Here is a 17,884-nt window from a genome sequence, read left to right as displayed (position 1 = left end):
TCAGAAGGGATGAACATGAGCGATAAATACTACAACCTTAGTTTCTTCCTGCTGATCTCCTGCCCACATCTCTATTGGTCAAACCCATTGGTAAATCCACACGCAAGGGAGCTCAGATAATGTAGTCCATAGACATCAGTCTCCTGAAGCAAAGAGAAGGATAGAGACTATAACTGAAGAAGCAAACTAAAAATAACTAGCAAATCATGTCTTTCTATTTTTGGTTTATTCGTTATTTCAGAATAGCACATTCACTGGTAACTTTCTGAGAAAGGGCACGTGAGAGGTAAATTACTTAAGTATTTATAAATGCAAAAAATATCTTTCTGCCTTAAGCTAAATTGATAGTTTGGCTGGATATAGAATTCAAGGTTGGAAGTAATTTTGCCTCTATATGCAAATTCATCTTCTACATTTCATTGTGCCTTCTCTCACATTTCTATGTCATTGTGTTTTTATGCCTTTTAAATAATCATTTCACTATAATTTTAATGAAGCTTTAGGGTGGAGACAGAGGTAAATGGATGTATTTATTTCCATCTTCATCTGGGAGTCCAGTGATTGCTTCTCAAGGGTGCGATCAAACAAACGCATACAGTTTAAATAAACTTGTCTCACTCATGCACTTTTTTTTACATGGGGCAGAATCAAAGGAGACATTCACACCAGGTTAACTGTTTCATTGAATTCTTCACAAATCTATCAATAGAACACTAATAGGACGACTCTCCTTAGAGTTTTTTTAATAAAAGGATTACTCTCCTTAGAGTTTTATGTTATATATTTGAGTAATATTTTCAGTTCTCAAAGCACTTTTTCCTATTCATTTTCATTGGTCCTTGAAATGATTCTATGAAGTAGACAGGGTAGGCATTGCTATCCCACTTACAGATAAGAAACCTGAAGCTCAAAGAGGTTGACTCATTTATCCAACTTAGTGGCAGAGACAAGGTTCAAACCTAGGTCTTGAATGCCAAGGTTAGTGCCTTTCCTTCCATCCATGCTTTCTGCAAAGGCGATATTTATGTTTTTATAAACCACTCAGAATGGCAATCAAAGTGGTTTTGGATTCATTTTCCATAGAGTGCCCACATTGGCTCATGACAGTATTTGGACCATCTGTGGAAGATTAAAGAATCATAAGATCTCTGGACTCCAGAACACTTGGGCACAGGGTGGGGAACGTCACACACCAGGGCCTGTCGTGGGTGGGGGGAGGGGGCCAGGGATAGCATTAGGAGATATACCTAATGTAAATGACGAGTTAACAGGTACAGCACACCAACATGGCACATGTATATATACGTAACAAACCTGCACATTGTGCACATGTAAAGTATAATAACAATAAAAAAATAGTTAAAAAAAAATCTCTGGATTCCAACTCTAAGAGATTCTGATTTATAAGGTCTGAAGTGCAGACCAAGAATATCTATTTTGTTTTTAGATTTTTTTGTTTTTTGAGATGGAGTTTTGCTCTTGTTGCCCAGGCTGGACTGCAATGGCACAATCTCGGCTCATTGCAACCTCTGCCTCCAAGGTTCAAGCAATTCTCCTGCCTCGGCCTCCCAAATAGCTGGGATTACAGGCATGCACCACTATGCCCAGCTAATTTTGTATTTTTAGTAGAGACAGGGTTTCACCATATCGGTCAGGCTGATCTCGAACTCCTGACCTCAGGTGATCCACCCGCCTCGGCCTCCCAAATTGCTGGGATTGCAGGCGTGAGCCACCGCACCCAGCCAATGATATCTATTTTTAAATAGCTTTCTAGGTGATATTGGAATGTAGCTTGATTGAAAACTGCCCCCCTAAAAGGAGTGGAAGTGGTCTGGAGGGTCCCGTAGGCTTCAAGGCCGGGGTAAGTGAATGGCAGTTCCCAGAATGTAACCATTTAACCTTTCAGACAGCAGCCATCTCAGCCTGCCACAGTCTAAGCTAACAACTTCATCTCTTCCACTCCTTCCCAATGACCTCGTCGGACCTCACTTCTGCCCTCATTACCCAGCCCTGCCCACTCACACAATGGAGACTCTCTTGCCAGCTCCCCTGGCTGCTCCATTTTAGCTTGTAAGACTTCAGGGACTCAACTTCCTGAAAATACTAAAGTGAAACACTTCCTCCCTAATAACTTAGGACCTCTTATGGAACTTAGTTCTCTAAGGAGCCAGAGGGAAAAATAAGAAAGCACTCTGCTCAGTCTCTGATTGATGGCCACAAAAATGTTATCCCAGGCTCTCAGGTGGTCTCCTAGCTGGGAAATACAAAATCCAAATACCTTTAGGTCAGAGATGGAGCACCTTGGTATCTAAATGCCAGTAACTATGTATGAAGCCCTCATGGTACACAGTGGAGGAAGCCAATTTTCTAGAACCTGAAGGTCCCTGAGCTGAAGAAGGTCAAAGAATGACAGAGAGAAAGAGAAGAGGGCTGAAAAACAAGAGTCTCAATGTTTTATTTACCAATGAGAGTATGAGAAGACTGAGCCTATTCAGAGAACCGATGGGAACAACCACCATAGTAACTTAGCAAGGGATACAGAAAACTTCCAGGAAATAACTGTCCTAAGGCAGGGGCTGGTGCCTGAGCTTATACACAGTAACTCAGCCATTGGAGAAGAGGGATGATTTTGCATATTCTGTAATGTCCTTACCCTTGAACCCCAAGGTGTGCCCCAGTGATATGGTCTGGCTGTGTTCCTATCCAAATCTCATCTTGAATTCCCATGTGTTGTGGGAGGGACCTGGTGGGAGGTAATTGAATCATGGGGATGGGTCTTTCCCACACTGTTCTCATGATAGTGAATAAGTCTCATGAGATCTGATGGTTTCATCAGATAAATCATCAGAATAAGTCTCATGAGATATATGGAGGAGTTTTCCTGCACAAGCTCTCTCTGCCTGCTGCAATCCATGTAAGATGTGACTTGCTCCTCCTTGCCTTCCACCATGATTGTGAGGCTTCCCCAGTCATGCGGAACTGTAAGTCCATTAAACCTCTTTCTTTTGGAAATTGTCCAGTCTCAGGTATGACTTTATCATCAGTGTGAAAAAAAGACTAATACGCCCAGGGTACCTACCACTTCCAGAGTCCACTTTTAAGGTGTCTCTTCCACATAAGTCACCTTGCTCTTAACACAAGACCCCAAGCCCCTAGCCCAGAAAATGGCCTGGAGTGGGAATGCAATCCAAGGGTAGTCAATGGAGGCTAAAGCAGAATGTGAGGTAGCTAGGAACAGGAAGTCTCAAACAGCCAGTGGTTGCTCATGCCTGTAATCCCAGCACTTTGGGAGGCTGAAGTGAGAATAGCCTGAGCTCAAGAGTTCGACACCAGCCTGGGCAACATAGCAAGACCTCATCTCTACTAAAAATAAAAAGTCAAAATTAGCTGAGCATGGTGGCATGCACCTGTAATCCCAGCTACTTGGGAGGCTGAGGCAGGTGGATCACTACAGTCTGCAGTGAGCCATGATCATACCACTGCACTCCAGCCTGGGCAACAGAGTAAGACCTTGTAAGAAAAAAAATTAAAAAAAAAAAAAAAAGAGGTCTCAAATAGAGGAGGCCAACTAAGCAAGCCAATCTGATTCCTAAAGAAATTAGTTTATTTAACAAATATTTATTGAGCACCATGTTTAGACATTTTAAAAATCTTATTTAATAAATGCTTCTACTGCATGTACTCTGTGCCAGACACTAATCTATGTGCTTTATAAATATTAATTCATTTAATTTTCATAACAGCTGTATAAGTTAAACTACTATTTTTATCTCTTTTTAAGGTAAAGAAAACTAAAGGTGCAGAGAGCCTAAGTAATTTGCCCCAAGGTGTATCAATTAATCAATTAATTATTTAGTAATGACACTCTTTTATGTATTTGAGATAGATCAATAAGCAAAAGAGACAAAACTCTATGCCCTCCTCATACTGATAATTTTTGGTTTGAATGTTTAAAGAGAGAGTCAGTTGAGTGGCACTGGGAGCAGAAGCTAAAAAAACCAAAACAAAAAACCAACTTGAAAGCTGACAGGGAGGCCATGTGGCAGCAAAGTGTTCGAAAGGAAGGTAAGGGAGGTGACTGCAGATGATAGAAAAGTTAAAGGCCAGTGAACTGAGGGTGAGGGCCCAGTAGGAGAAGCAAGTCACATGAAGACCTGCCTGTTGCCAGCAATGTCATGTTCATGAGGCCCAGATTCTTCCTAGAGCCCCTAAGGCCCAGGTATGCAGTTGAGTTTTTTATCCTCTTATTTCTACAATAAGACCACCAGTACTGAATATGAGTAATTTTTGTTCTTCATATTTTTAAGAGCCTTCAACATTCAGCCCTCTGGTGCCCATTATAATCCCTTATGAAACTAAGGACTGCACAAAGCTAAACCCAAAAAGCCAGGATGCACAAAAAATCTCCTTGAAAGGTTAAAAGCATGAAATTGCACTGTTTTGGGACAAGCACGACCATGGAGAGAGGCACAAAGGTGGGATGACAATCACTCCTGCTTCAGAGAAGTGCAGGGCTGGCACAGGATAATGCCCTTGGGGATCAGCCTCAGTTAACCACCAACTCAACAGAAACAGTGGCGGAAGTCCTAGACCTGCAATTCTCCACTTCAACCAGCAGGCTGTGCAGCAGCACGTCACTGCAACATATGCATTTAACAATGGCCGTGTCACATTTGTTTCTGGGAGTAAGGTGGGGTAACTTCAGCATCATCAACAGGGCTGAGAAGAAAGGTCCTCTCCCTCCACCTGGAGGGCAGCGACAGCTGAGAAAGCTGACATTTCTGAAGTAACATTGGGGAAGAAACAAAGCAAAATGGCAGTCACATGTGGAAACTGAGGATTTTATGAGCACATCTGAGACGCCCCATGGGAACTCTCAGAAACAATTTGGAAGCATTTAATAGGAGACTGGACATATTGCAATAGCATCTTGTAGTTAAAACAAAAATAATGGTTTGTTTTTTCCCTGAGAACCCATTTAAACCTTCAGGTTGATGTGATGTGGGTGAACATGAGTAATTCTTTGATTTTCCTTTGTCTCACCTCAGTTGATGCTGTGCTGCATGGGGAAGGCTGTATTCTTTAAAGCTGAGCCAAATCACATTGATCCTCATTCTCACCTCTGCTGTGTCTCTGGAAGCCACATTCCAGAGCACTGAGTCAACTTGATGATAGTAGGGAACACTCAGCAGGAAGCTTCAGTAATTCCAGTGCAAGTCAGAAAGAGTATTTGGCAGGGGTTTGCTCATTGGAATGTGGTCCATTAGGCAGGGGAGTCAGCCATGGTCAGAAAGACCTTCAGAGCTGGAAACTTCCATAGGAATTGGCTTTCCCTCACATCACAGACGAGGCAACTGATGAGATTTTGTGTGTCCACTGCAGGAATTTCACACAACCATACCTTCCTCCATATCAAGATTTACCAGCTCCTGCTACTCTCCCCAAGAAGAGGGCCAACCCTCCTAGTGCCCTAAGCAAATTGGCTTTCTCCTCTCATCCCTTTCCTTCACTGGTGTGTTCAGGACAATGCTTGGGAAAGCTTATTTTTGACCAAAAATTCCAGCCTAACTTAATGAGCTGTATGGTCTTCAGTACAGCAAGGTCCCAAGAAGTTGCAAGATTGATGATGATGATGATGATGATGATGATGATGATGATGATGGTGGTGGTGATGAAGAACAGCAATAATGACAGTAGCAATATCCACTTTTTGAGCTGGGCACTATACTAAATACTTTATATACATTCCCTCACTGAATGTTCACCACTCTTCAGAAATAAGTATTATTCTCATAGTACCAATAGAGACACTGAGGTTCAAAAGTCAAGATATACACTCCAAGTTGCCAACTTAGTAAGTAGTAAAGGGAAGATTTGTACCCATATCTGCCTGACTCTGAAGCTCTTCTCTCCTCATCTCTTGTTAGATGAGATTCAATATCCACCTTCTCATTTCAGGAAGGAAAGGGAGATCAGGTGTTTGGGAGGCTGAACATACTGCACTAGAAGGCCATTTCTACCTTCGTTCTCTGTAACTGGTTCCCATTGACCAAGTCCATCTGCCTCCTACCTTCTTAGAGGTCCCAGGCATTTTCTACAGACTGGTAGGAAAACTGGGGAAGTCAAAAATCTTCTTATATTAAGAAAATATTAGTTTATTCAGTGGGGAAAGAAAACCTAGGGGCAAAAAGAGCCTAGAGAGTCAGTCTTGAGGAAAATCAAGTCAACCACATTCACAATCCTATTCATTTTCTAACCCATTTAAATGGAATTCTAATTGCATAAAACAACTAATTTTGCTAATTAAGGTTCAATTAAATTCATCTGAAACTCAGGATAATGGCATTGTTGTTGAACAGCCATATTAAAGATGAAACATAATCTCTCTTGACTCCATTTCCTTTGACAAAATGAAGTTCAGCTGCTAATGAGCCCACAATACCAGGCTTCGTTTATAAAATGGCAACAAAGAGTGCCAGTTTTTGAACAGCAGTTTTTTTATTATCATCATCAACAGCCATTTCCTTTGTCACCAAAATACACAGAAATGATTACGAGGCCTTTTTTTCTCATTATGGCTTTGATTTTGGGGTAAAAATATGAAATGAATAGCTGCATAAACATATCACAGTAAAATCACACATTGAAAGTCCATAGGGGGTGGCCTCAAAGCCTTGATGCAGGGCATTCTATGAGCTGAGCAGACATTTCAATTTCCAGCCTTTCAGGTCTCAGACAATCCCTCCCCTAGAGTCTAAATCTCTTTGTTTCAGGGCAAACAAGAAATGCTTCTCCCTACCTAGGTGGCCCATACGCCTGTATTTTTATAGCCTCAGGAAAGAACCTGTTTGCTCTCTAGAGTCAAGAAAGAGTCTGTCTAGTGTGAGTCTGCCTTGGCAGACAGCCTTGTCAGCCTCTGGCACACCTAGTCCCTTCTATGGGCAGCCATCAGGATGGCAGCAGACTGCCATGACCCGCCTCAGGGCCTTGCTGTGTTCACAGCTAACCTCACCTGGCAGAGCGCCTGTGCCTGTCAGCCGTACTGCCACTTTCTAGCCCAGAGATGTCAATCTAGTGCCCAAAGTTAAGGCAAATGCTAACGTTACCAGGGGGTCCTTGCTCCCAGAGCTCCCATGATGGTGGCAGGCCACTCCAAGATGGTGGCAAGCCTCATGTTCTCTGACCTGGGGTTCTTGGCCTCAGGGATTCCAAGGAATGGAATCTTGGGCCATGTGGTGAGTGTATAGCTCTATTAGAAACTGTGGGTCATGGAAGAGAACTGTGGAACCCAGTGACTAGTGTTCAGCTCGATTAGAATGAACTCGGGCACTTAGCCATGCAGGAAGAATGGCAAGCCTTTAGCCCGACTGGGAGTGGCAATGGGCGCCTCGCTAGACCAGGAGCACAGCGGACACCCTGCCGGATCTAGAGAGATGGAAGTCAGCGGCGGGTCTTTGGTGGCAGCAAACAGCAGTGGTAGAGGGTGCATGAAAGCTCAGCTTGAGCCGTAACAAACACGGACCATAAGAGAGTGCAGCTGCAAGATTTAATAGAGTGAAAACAGAGCTCCCATACAAAGGGAGGGAACCCAAAGAGGGTAGCCCTTGCCAGCTCGAATGTCTGGGTTTATATCCCATTGTCCCTCCCACTATGCTCTCAGGCGATAGATGATTGGCTATTTCTTTACCTCCTGTTTTTGCCTAATCAGCATTTTAGTGAGCTCTCTTCACTACCTGATTGGTCAGGTGTGAGCTAAGTTGCAAGCCCTGTGTTTAAAGGTGGATGTGGTCACCTTCCCAGCTAGGCTTAGGGATTCTTAGTTGGCCTAGGAAATCCAGCTAGTCCCGTCTCTCACTGTCAGCCCCTAGCCCAGTGTATTAGTCACAGTTCTACATAAAAACAGAACCAATAAGGTATATAGAGATAGATAAATACAGATGGTATAGATATAGATATATAGATATAGATATAGATATAGATGATTAGATAAAGAGAGATATATACGAGAGGGGATTTATTAGGGGAATTGATTGTGTGAGTAGGGAGGCTAAGTCCCATGATATGCTGCTTGCAAGTCAGAGAACCAGAGAAACCAGAAGCATGGTTCAGTCCAAGTTTGAGTTTGAGGACTGAGAACTGAGGAGCCACTGGTACATGTCCTGGTGTCTGAAGGCCAGAGAACCTGCAGTTCTGATGTCCAAGAGCATGAGAAGCTAGGTGTCCCAACTCCAGAAGAGAGAGAGAGAGCAAATTCATCTTTCCTCTGCCTTTTCATTCTATCTGAGCCGTTAGCCAACTGGATGATGCCCATTCACACTGGGTGAGGGGTATATTAGTTTGCTCCCACGCTGCTAATAAAGACATACCCGAGACTCAGTAATTTATAAATGAAAGAGGTTTAATGGACTCACAGTTCTACATGGCTAAGGCCTCACAATCATGGTGGAAGGCAAAGTAGGAGCAAAGGTATGTCTTACATGGTGGCAGACAAGAGAGTGTGTGCAGGGGAACTGCCCTTTATAAAACCATCAGATCTCGTGAGTCTTATTCACTGTCAGGAGAAAAGCATGGGAAAGACCCACACCCATGATTCAATTACCTCCCACCAGGTCCCTCCCACTACACGTGGAAATTATAGGAGCTACAACTCAAGATGAGATTTGAGTGGGGACACAGCCAAACCGTATCAGAGAGATTCCTCTTTACTCAGCTCACTGATTCAAATGCCAGTCTTTTCTGGAACACTCTGACAGACACAGCCAGAAATAATGCTTCACCAGCTATCTGGTTAGCCCTTAATCCAATCCTAAAATCAACCATCACACCAGTGAGAGCACAAGTCTGGCCAAGTGGCATTCAATCAGGAAAGTGTCTGGTATTCAACCAAGCTTGGTGAGCATCTGGTATGTGCAGGGTGTTGCAGGAAATATGAAGAAAAATCAGGCCTGTGGAGCATGGTGTGAATAGAACACCTAAAATAAGAATGCAGGTCCATAATCCCTTATCCAAAACACTTGGAGCTAGGTTTGTTTTGTGTGAATTCAGAACTGTTCAGATTCTAGAAAGGCCTACCAAATATCATATATTACCTAACACCCCACGTGAATATTTTGAGGTGATGTGTGTGAATATTCATACTAACTGAATGAATAATGTAAACAGTTTCATATCAGTTCAGATCATTTTGCTTCTAAATGAGTTATGAGTTAGGAAAATTTTCCTGGGAGCAAAGGAAGACCCACTTAGGAGGGGAAGAAAAAGGGGTTCTATCTGAAATATGATGAACGACTGGATCCATCTGACAGCACCCTCTGGAGTCCCCTTGCACCCTGGAAAGAACACAGGTGTAGTGAACAGAGAGGTGTTAACCTTACTGGAACCCCTGGACTCCTACAGGTGGAGTATGAAAGGCCCATTTCTGAGTGTGGAGCCAAGGGATTTGCCTTTCTCCAGGGCTGCTGCAAGAAGTCTGTGTCCAGTGTTCCTGGGGCTGCTGGAGCTGAGGATCAGACTCCCCCATAGTCTCCCAGGCTCAGCCTTTCAGGGCAGCTCTGTGGCCAGTGTGTGCCTTCCCTCTTTGTAGCCTGTCTTCCATTGAAAAGACTCACCACCCCCACTAGCACAATCATACACCTGGCCCAATCAACAGAAGGCAAGTCCACATTTGGCCAGCTGTATAGCCTTTGCAAATGGGTGAGTATACTAAGTAATATATTCAAAATAAATCTTCATACCTAAGAATATATATTCTTATGAAAATATTCACCTAGTGCCCCTTAGTCTCCAGGAGCTGTGATAGCAACACATTGAATATTTTTTTTAACTTTGCATGATTTTTTTTTTTTTAATGCTGTAATAGGCCTGGCACAGTGGTTCACACCTGTAATCCTAACACTTTGGGAGGCCAAGGTAGGCGGATCACTTGAGCCCAGGAGTTTGTGACCGGCTTGGGCAACATGGCAAAACTGTCTCTACAAAAAATACAAAAATTAGCTGAGTGTGGTGGCATGTGCCTACTTAGGAGACTGAGGTGGGAGGATCACTTGAGCCTGGGAGGCAGAGGTTGCAGTTAGCCAAGATCACCCCACTATACTCCAGCCTGGGCAACACAGCAAGACCTTGCCTGAAATACAAAAAAATAAAATACTGCAATATATGGAGACAGAATGAATACTATTCAATGAAAACTAAGCAGCTAATTGTGGAATTAACAATGGTGGCTGTACAACCTTGTGAACGTACTAAAAACCACTCGATTTTACATTTTAAAAGGGTGAATTTTATGGTATATGGATTATCAATTTAAAAAAAAAAAACCTAAACAGTTGAAAGTTAACTGTGAAATGACTTTTAGCTCCACTGCAGTCCTATGGCCACAGCCTGAGACCTATCCCCACTGGAATCTCAAATGTAGAAATCTGAAACCAATGCCCCTCCCTCAGACCACGCCTCCTGATGAAAGACCTCTCAGTCTCCCTCCTGCTATATCTGCTGCACAGTTGTCTTCATTTTCTATTGGTGCTATAATGAATAAATCTAGTGGCTTAAAACAACACGCATGTATATTCTTACAGTTCCGGAGGCCAGACGTCTGAAATCAGTTTCACTGAGCTCCGGTCAACATGTCAGCAGCTGGTTCCGTGCAGAGGCTTCTGGGGACAAACTGTCCCCTTGCCTTTCCAGTTTCTAGAAGCCACCCACATTCCTTGGTTCTGGCCCTTTCCTCTATCTTCAAAGCAGATCCCCTCCATCCCAAGGCCTTGTTTGTCACTGACCCTCCTGCTTCCCTCTTAGGAAGAATGTGATTCGCACTGAGCCCACCCAGATAATCCAGGATAACCTCCTTGTCTCAAGCTTTTAACTTAGTAACATCTACAAAGTCTGTTTTTGCCATGTAAGGTGACATTCGCAGGCTCCGGGATGAGGCTATGGACATCTTTAGGAGCCATGATCCAGTCTCCCACGGCCTTCCACTCCCTAGAAATTCTCTTTCCTCCCAGTCAGTCCCCTCTTGACATCAACTACCTTTCTTATCCACCCCAAAAAATGAGTTGAAAGAAACTGTTCTTTCTGGCATCTTCAATTCTCTCACACTCTTTTCCTTACATCACACCCACCTGGATACCCTCTCCTGGAACAATTCTATAATCTGCCTTCTCTGTTCTTATAATCAAGAAATCGGTCTTACCGGATAAAATCTCCCCTTTCCTGTGTAAAACCTGCAACTCCATCTCTGCTCCTAATCGTTTTCCCTCCCTTTGGGATTTCTCCAGAAATTATTGTTTAGATTCTCCATCTCTGCCCTTCATCTAGATCCTTTCCCTCAGAAATAAATATTTTCTCCTATCAAAAAGAAAAAGTGGCCAGGCGCAGTGGCTCAATTCTGTAATCCCAGCACTTTGGGAGGCTGAGGCAGGCGGATCAGTTGAGGTCAGGGGTTCGAGACCAGCCTGGCCAACATGGTGAAACCCTGTCTCTACTAAAACACAAAAATTAGTCAAGCATGGTGGTGCATGCTTGTAGTCCCAGCTACTCGGAAGGCTGAGACAGGATAATCGCTTGAACCCAGGAGGCAGAGGTTGCAGTGAGCTGAGATCATGCCACTGCACTCCAGCCTGGGCAATAGACTGAGACTCCATCTCAGAACAACAACAAAGAGAAACAAAAAAAGAAAAAATGAGGACTTCTTGTTCTGGGCTTGTTTCTCCCTGGCTAAGTATAATTTAAAATCCTAGACACAGTACAACAAATAAACCTAAGAGAACTACAAAGTGTTGAAGGAGGAAAGCAGACTAACAAGGACTTTAGGGTTTAAGGAATCTGTGTGAACAGGGTTCAGTTCTCTGGGTTTTCTTTTTATCTCCCATATATCCTGGACTTAGAACTGGAAAATCCTATAAATGGCAACAACCAACAAGCACACACAATGTAAAAAGAAAAAAAGCCCCAGGAAAAGTCTGTTCTGTCTAGTCAAAGAACAGGATAAGGAGCAATCCCTGAAAACAAAAATGTTGATAATACTCCTCCTACCCCTATCAAACACAAGGCACGGCCCCCTGCTTCCACAGTGTCAGTGAAGACCAAACAGAAGTCTGGGATTGCCCTCCACACTTGGTGGCAGCAAGTGACCCAGGACGAGGCTTCCCTCCCCACCTCCCAGCACTGTGTTGCTGGACTGAGCGTGGGGTTCTGCACTCCTTTCTCCGAATTACACAATCTTACTTGGATTTTGTAACATTTTCTTTTTGCTTTGACCACTGCTTCTTCTTGAAACATGCTCTTCCCTTGCTGTGTCCAGGAAACCACAGTATCCTGGGTTTCCCTCTCACTGAGCTTTTCACCCCCCACGCCTGGGATCGTCTTTTCCTACCCAATTATGTTTAGCCATTCTCTAGGGTTCTGATCTTTGCTCATTTCTTTATTCATGTGGCATGTTTTCTAAGTAGCCTGCCTTCCATTCCCCTAGATTTTTACTTACTTTAAAAAAAAAAGTCAAAAAAAGTAATAATCCTGGGAAATGAAAAAAAAAAAAAGTCACATTCATTGAAGTGTAATTTACACATAGTTCACCCATTTTAGTGTTAAGTTCTATGAATTTTGACAAATATATACACTCTTGTTACCACCATCATAATGAAGATAAAGAGTATCTCCATCACCCCCAAAATGTTCCCTTGTATTCTTTGTTGCCATCCTTTCCCCTACCTCCAGTCCTTGGCCAACCACTGGATCTGTTTTCTGTCCCTATAGTTTTGCCTTTGCCAGGAGATAATTTTCCTGTACACTTTTACATCTAACAATAAAGACAATGCCTTCACATTTATCTCTCTCTCTAATGTTAACCTTTCTTTTGAGCTTCAGACTCACCTCTCCGATGTCTCCTGTTTGGGTCAGATTTAGGAGTTTTTCTTCATGCGTTGAGAAGGTTGAGTGATTCAAAAGTTACCCAACCTCTGTGAGTTTTAGTTTTATTCCATAAAGGAGGGTAATGGTACTTATTTTGCTATTTATTGGGGAGGTTAAATAAGATAAACGTCACCAAGGAGACTACAAGACTGGATGTACACAATAGATGCTCAATACATCATTAATATCGGCTGCTTTTGATGAAGTTTCATTTCCTCAAAGGGACCTCAAAGTTCCCCGGCCACCTTCACATAATGAAGCACAGGGTTTCTGAGTCATAGACCCACTTGCTGGAGAGTTCAGGCCTCATCAGAGACTAGAAATCACTCTCCCCACTGGCCAGTGCTATGTGTTGCTACAACATGTCAGGTGAGAGGATGTGTAACTCTTCAGATAACTGCTCATCTGAATTCTCAGAGACTTTGCAGGACAATTGAGTCTTGCAACCAACCAATTACTTCATGTAATGAGAATGCCTCAGGATCTCTGGTTAGCTTCAAGTTTATGGGGCTGATTTATATCTGAAATGAAGATTGTTTCGTTTCAGATTCCTTTTACTTAAAGGCAAAAATAAAGCACAATGTTATCTTGCAGCAGATACTGCTCCAATGATTATTCATAAGGCCTCCAGGGCATTTCTAGTAACGTGTGCATGAACCGCCTTGTTTCACACTGGATGGGTACAGGGAGAGGTGGCAGACCCACTCATTCCTACACGGTTCTGTATTCTCGGTCTCCATGTTTCCACGTACTGTGACCCAGTAGCAATGTGTAATACATTCTGGGAAGCCATGTGATACTTCAGTGGATGCTGCTTCTCAATTTCTCTCTAGTTGAACTAAAAAAAAAAAAAAAAAAAAAATCCTTTAATAAAAGTAAACTGACAAGGATCACATTGTTCTCATTTCAAACACACAAAAAGGAATTAAAATGTTATGAAATATGCCAGGCCGTTTTTACTAATCCCTTAACCTCCAGAGAAAGGGCTTGCAATTAGTGTTACATTAGAATCGTCATAGTTTAGCAATTTTTTTTTAATACTAGAAGGACTTCAGCTGATTTTATGCTACACATATACACTAAACATGCAGTTAGTGTAACCAAAAAAATTAAAATTACAATTGAGGTGCCACACAGTAAGTGAAAAAGGTTTAACGGTCTGTCTGGTCATAGAGCTAATAACCACTTAATGCAGAACGCAGTGAAACAAAGGTGCCTTTCTCAATAGCCAGAGTGCATTTGTGGCCAGCACTATTTTACTAAGGCCATATACAGCTGTACTTGGTTATAGGCACATTCGTTAAGTGAGACTATAAAAAACAGCTGTATTTGAGATCGCATAGACCTCTGCACATTTTCTCCCTGTGGCAGCCAATCAGAAATCTTGCTGACAGGCAAACTTGTACAGAACAAATGATCCTATTTAGATTAATTCCTTTTAATGCCTTACCCAAGCCTACTTTCCTGGTATATCATGTAGAGAGCAGGTCAGTTCCATTCAAAACCTAGAGATAGAAAATTCAAGCTTGATTAGTTGATAAAATATATGACTACACTGGTAGAGAACGTGGAGTGAGCCGGGCGCGGTGGCTCACGCCTGTAATCCCAGCACTTTGGGAGGCCGAGGCGGGCGGATCACAAGGTCAGGAAATCGAGACCACGGTGAAACCCCGTCTCTACTAAAAATACAAAAAATTAGCCGGGCGCGGTTGTGGGCGCCTGTAGTCCCAGCTACTCAGGAGGCTGAGCCAGGAGAATGGCGGGAACCTGGGAGGCGGAGCTTGCAGTGAGCCGAGATCGCGCCACTGCACTCCAGCCTGGGCGACAGAGCGAGACTCCGTCTCAAAAAAAAAAAAATGAGAACGTGGAGTGCTCACTCTGTAAAAGTAAGGCTGGTGGGCTCTACCCCAGCTCAGAGTTGAGCCACAAGGCACTCTGGAATATGAGCGCCCAGCCAGGAAGCAGTCTAGGGAATTGGTTTTAGCTGTGGCTCTTTCCTTACTGTTTTGGTCTTCACTCTCCACCCAGAACCAGGATAACCCATACCCTTAGCCATGAAACTCTGAAATGCCGTTCCAGTCCCTGGTTCTGGGCTTTTGCCCATAGGATGTTAACCAGAGCCCCAAAGAGGACTGAAATGTGCTTACTTGGCTGGGCTGGCTTGCTCTCCTGCCTTTGCAATTGACATGAGAAGAACATACCCGGGTTGCCCACTGGGCCCACTAGAATAATGGGAGACCCACGGAGCAGGTGTGTGAGCTAGTCCAAGCCAAGATCAGCACAGTTGTCCAGCCAAGCCCTGCCTAGATGAGAGAAATAAATGCTTTCTGCTGCAGGCCATTAAGATTTTGCAATTTTGCAATTGTTTGTAATGTAGCAAAATGGTGGCCTCAGTTAACTGAAGCAGTCACCAAAACTGCCTGCCACTGCCTGCATCCCTTTTCCGGTCTGTCCCACAGGTCTCATTTATACAATGAAGGAGGGACTGGAGAACCTCTATTCCTACTAATGACAGCTGCAGACCAGGAATCCTGAGACGAAAACTGATCCAGACTCAAGGGTCTGAGATGTATTCAGGGCCTAGAAGGAGCTGAAGAAAACACTTCCATTGGTACTGAAGTGGGCAGGCAGGGGACTTTGTCTCCAAAAATATCACCGTGCATGTGCCACAACCATGGAAAAAGTCAGCGACAGAAGGAGGGTCTGAAAAACCTGGGCCGCAGTATGTCCTGATAGCCAGCTCTCCAACAAACTTGTTTTTCTATTGGTTTAAACCCAGACAAATAAGCAAGTCAGAGACAGGACTGGAGAAAATGGAAATCTTTATTTTTAAACACTAGTACATTTTCAGGCTGTTTTAAAAAAGAAAAATCATGTTACATTAGTTCAAAACTATGCATCAAAGCATATTTATTTAAACTCTAATTTTACAAACACATAATGAAAGAAACATATATTTTATAAATATCTACTCAGAATATGTATTATGAAAAAAAGTGTTTAAAAATAACAGCCCCAGATCTCCCTCTTTAAATATATAAAATTCGCATACAATTCATAAGAATTCTTTCTCAAGAGCCAAAGTTTCATTTCACAAAGGCCAACAACTCAGTTCCCATCAGACACAATCAAAAGTAATAGGAATATTCAAAAATGTAAAAGTTCTGTACAAGGGAAATACAGATAGCACACGGGTAAATCTCATTAGCATACATGCCATTTGTGTTTTAAAAATGTTTTATAAAAACTGCAATTTGAAACAAATAAGTGAGAGTCCTTCCCTGACTGTGGAAAATATATAAATTATTGCCCTCCCCGCTGGGTACCGAGGTGCCACCTGCTGGAGCTGGAGAGAGAGGTCCCCATGTGTTTCCTGACAGGGGCCTAAGCCGCACAAGGGGACCCGCCTCCTCTGTGGCAGTGGCTTTTCCTAGTGGGTGATTCACTAGTATTTCCTTTCACTTAGAAAAATTCTTTGGGATCATAGAAGACAATTGCTCACAAGTGAAAGCAAGACTAGAGATGATTTCAGATTGCTGCATCCAATTAATAATGTGTATTTTGTATTTTTGGTGACCAAACTCTGGAACCCGATTTACCACTGTCAGAGACACACCCCGTCACCTATGCCAGCAAAACTCATGGCACAGCCCCAAGGTCGTCCCTTCATCTTCTCTCTTCCTACCCAAGCTGCTCTGTGGCCTGCAGCGATGTATGCAGACTACTGTCTCTTCTGGCACTTCTTCTGGAAAGAGCTCTTCAAAAACGTGCGGTACACAGGGTCGGCCACATATTCGTTCTTAAACCTGGAGCTCAGCACTCTTTGTCTTTTTCTCTCCCCTTGGATAATGTCTGCTCCATAAAATGTGTCTTCAAATCGCATGTCAGAGGCTGTGGACTAAAAGCAGCTGGTGTTATAGTGCAAAAGGGAACGGCATTTGATCTTCAGAAGACTGGACAAAGATCTGACTCGGTCAGCTGGGGTTAGGGTGTAGATGCCCCGGGCACCAGCTCACGCTAGAAGGGCCCCAGGCATGACTTTGGGCTTTCCCTCACCTCTCCCACCCAAAGTGGGGGGGCTCCATTTAGCCCCACTTTATCCAGGATCTCCCCACCCTCCACCCTCAGGGACCTTCCCCAAACAAAAGCAAGATTAACGTCTCATTTTAAACTTCCCTCATTTTTCATCTCCCCTCTGGCTCTTGCCTAATGAGGTTTTCGACAAATGTCAACAGTCATCTCTAAGTTACCTTTACTCCTACTTAGCTTTGGGCCTCTGCCCCATCCCTTCCCTGAAACTGTTCTTACTGAATGAAGTCCTAGTTGCTAATTCCTGTGACACCTTCCTACCCCTAAACTGACTTGACTAGTCCGCCAACTAATTACTGCTTAAAGTTCTCTCTCTTCTCTGTCATTTTGTAAACCCATTCTCCTGCTTCTCCTTCTCTGGCTGCTCATTTTGATGTCTCAAGGGTTCCCTTTCTTAACTGTCTGCTCAACTACAATGCCCTAATGTTTGGCACTGGGCCTTCTCCTCTCCACTCCTGTTCCCCGGGCCTTGATGCCCACACCCCTGGCTTCAGTGTCTGCAGGAGATGCTCCCATCTCCTGCTCCAGCTCAGGCCTGTATAAGTGCATTTCCCCAGCAGGCATCACAAAGTGCTTGTCTCAGAGGCCCTTCAAATCAACCTGTCCTAAATTGAACTGGAAACCTTCCTTCTCCATTGCTGTCCTTCCTACATTCCATGAGAGGCACCACCATCCCCATGCACCCAGTTACACTGGCCAGAAACTCAAAGACACTGTAGACATTTCCCCACCGTGTCCAGGATTCCTCCTGCATGTACCTTGAAGCCCTTCAGCCTTTCTTGTTAATCCTTACTGACCCTATGGGGTAGGCCCTCACCTCTCCAAACCACTGCAATAAATGCTTTACCTCCAACCTGTTTCCCACAGTACCACTGGAAGAAAGCTCTCT

At 43.6% G+C, this 17,884-nt stretch overlaps 1 protein-coding gene and 1 long non-coding RNA gene across 10 annotated transcripts in view; both read right to left on the bottom strand.

Annotated features, from left to right (window-relative positions):
* Nucleotides 1-3,500: 3,500 nt before the first annotated feature.
* On the bottom strand, nt 3,501-14,748 carry LOC105489138 (uncharacterized). Its single transcript, XR_011612552.1, has 3 exons — nt 14,357-14,748; nt 10,018-13,744; nt 3,501-9,329 (listed from the first exon to the last, which is right to left on the bottom strand). It is a non-coding gene; the product is annotated as an uncharacterized lncRNA (long non-coding RNA).
* A 963-nt stretch (nt 14,749-15,711) lies between these two features.
* The window catches only part of LOC105489137 (lysine demethylase 4C), a 416,176-nt gene continuing 414,003 nt past the window's right edge, over nt 15,712-17,884 (bottom strand). For all 9 annotated transcript variants that reach the window (XR_011612551.1, XR_011612550.1, XM_071077763.1 and 6 more), the window contains one exon: nt 15,712-16,804. Coding sequence is in view for 7 of the 9 variants with exons in the window: in XM_071077763.1 (XP_070933864.1) it covers nt 16,628-16,804 (177 nt within the window). In the remaining 2 variants the exon portion in view is untranslated. The remainder of the gene's footprint in view (nt 16,805-17,884) is intronic.

This window comes from Macaca nemestrina, chromosome 14 (genome assembly GCF_043159975.1).
Source record: "Macaca nemestrina isolate mMacNem1 chromosome 14, mMacNem.hap1, whole genome shotgun sequence".
NCBI classification, from domain to species: domain Eukaryota; kingdom Metazoa; phylum Chordata; class Mammalia; order Primates; family Cercopithecidae; genus Macaca; species Macaca nemestrina.
The sequence above is the reverse complement of the archived record's forward strand: the minus strand, read 5'-3'. Positions and strand labels throughout refer to the sequence as shown.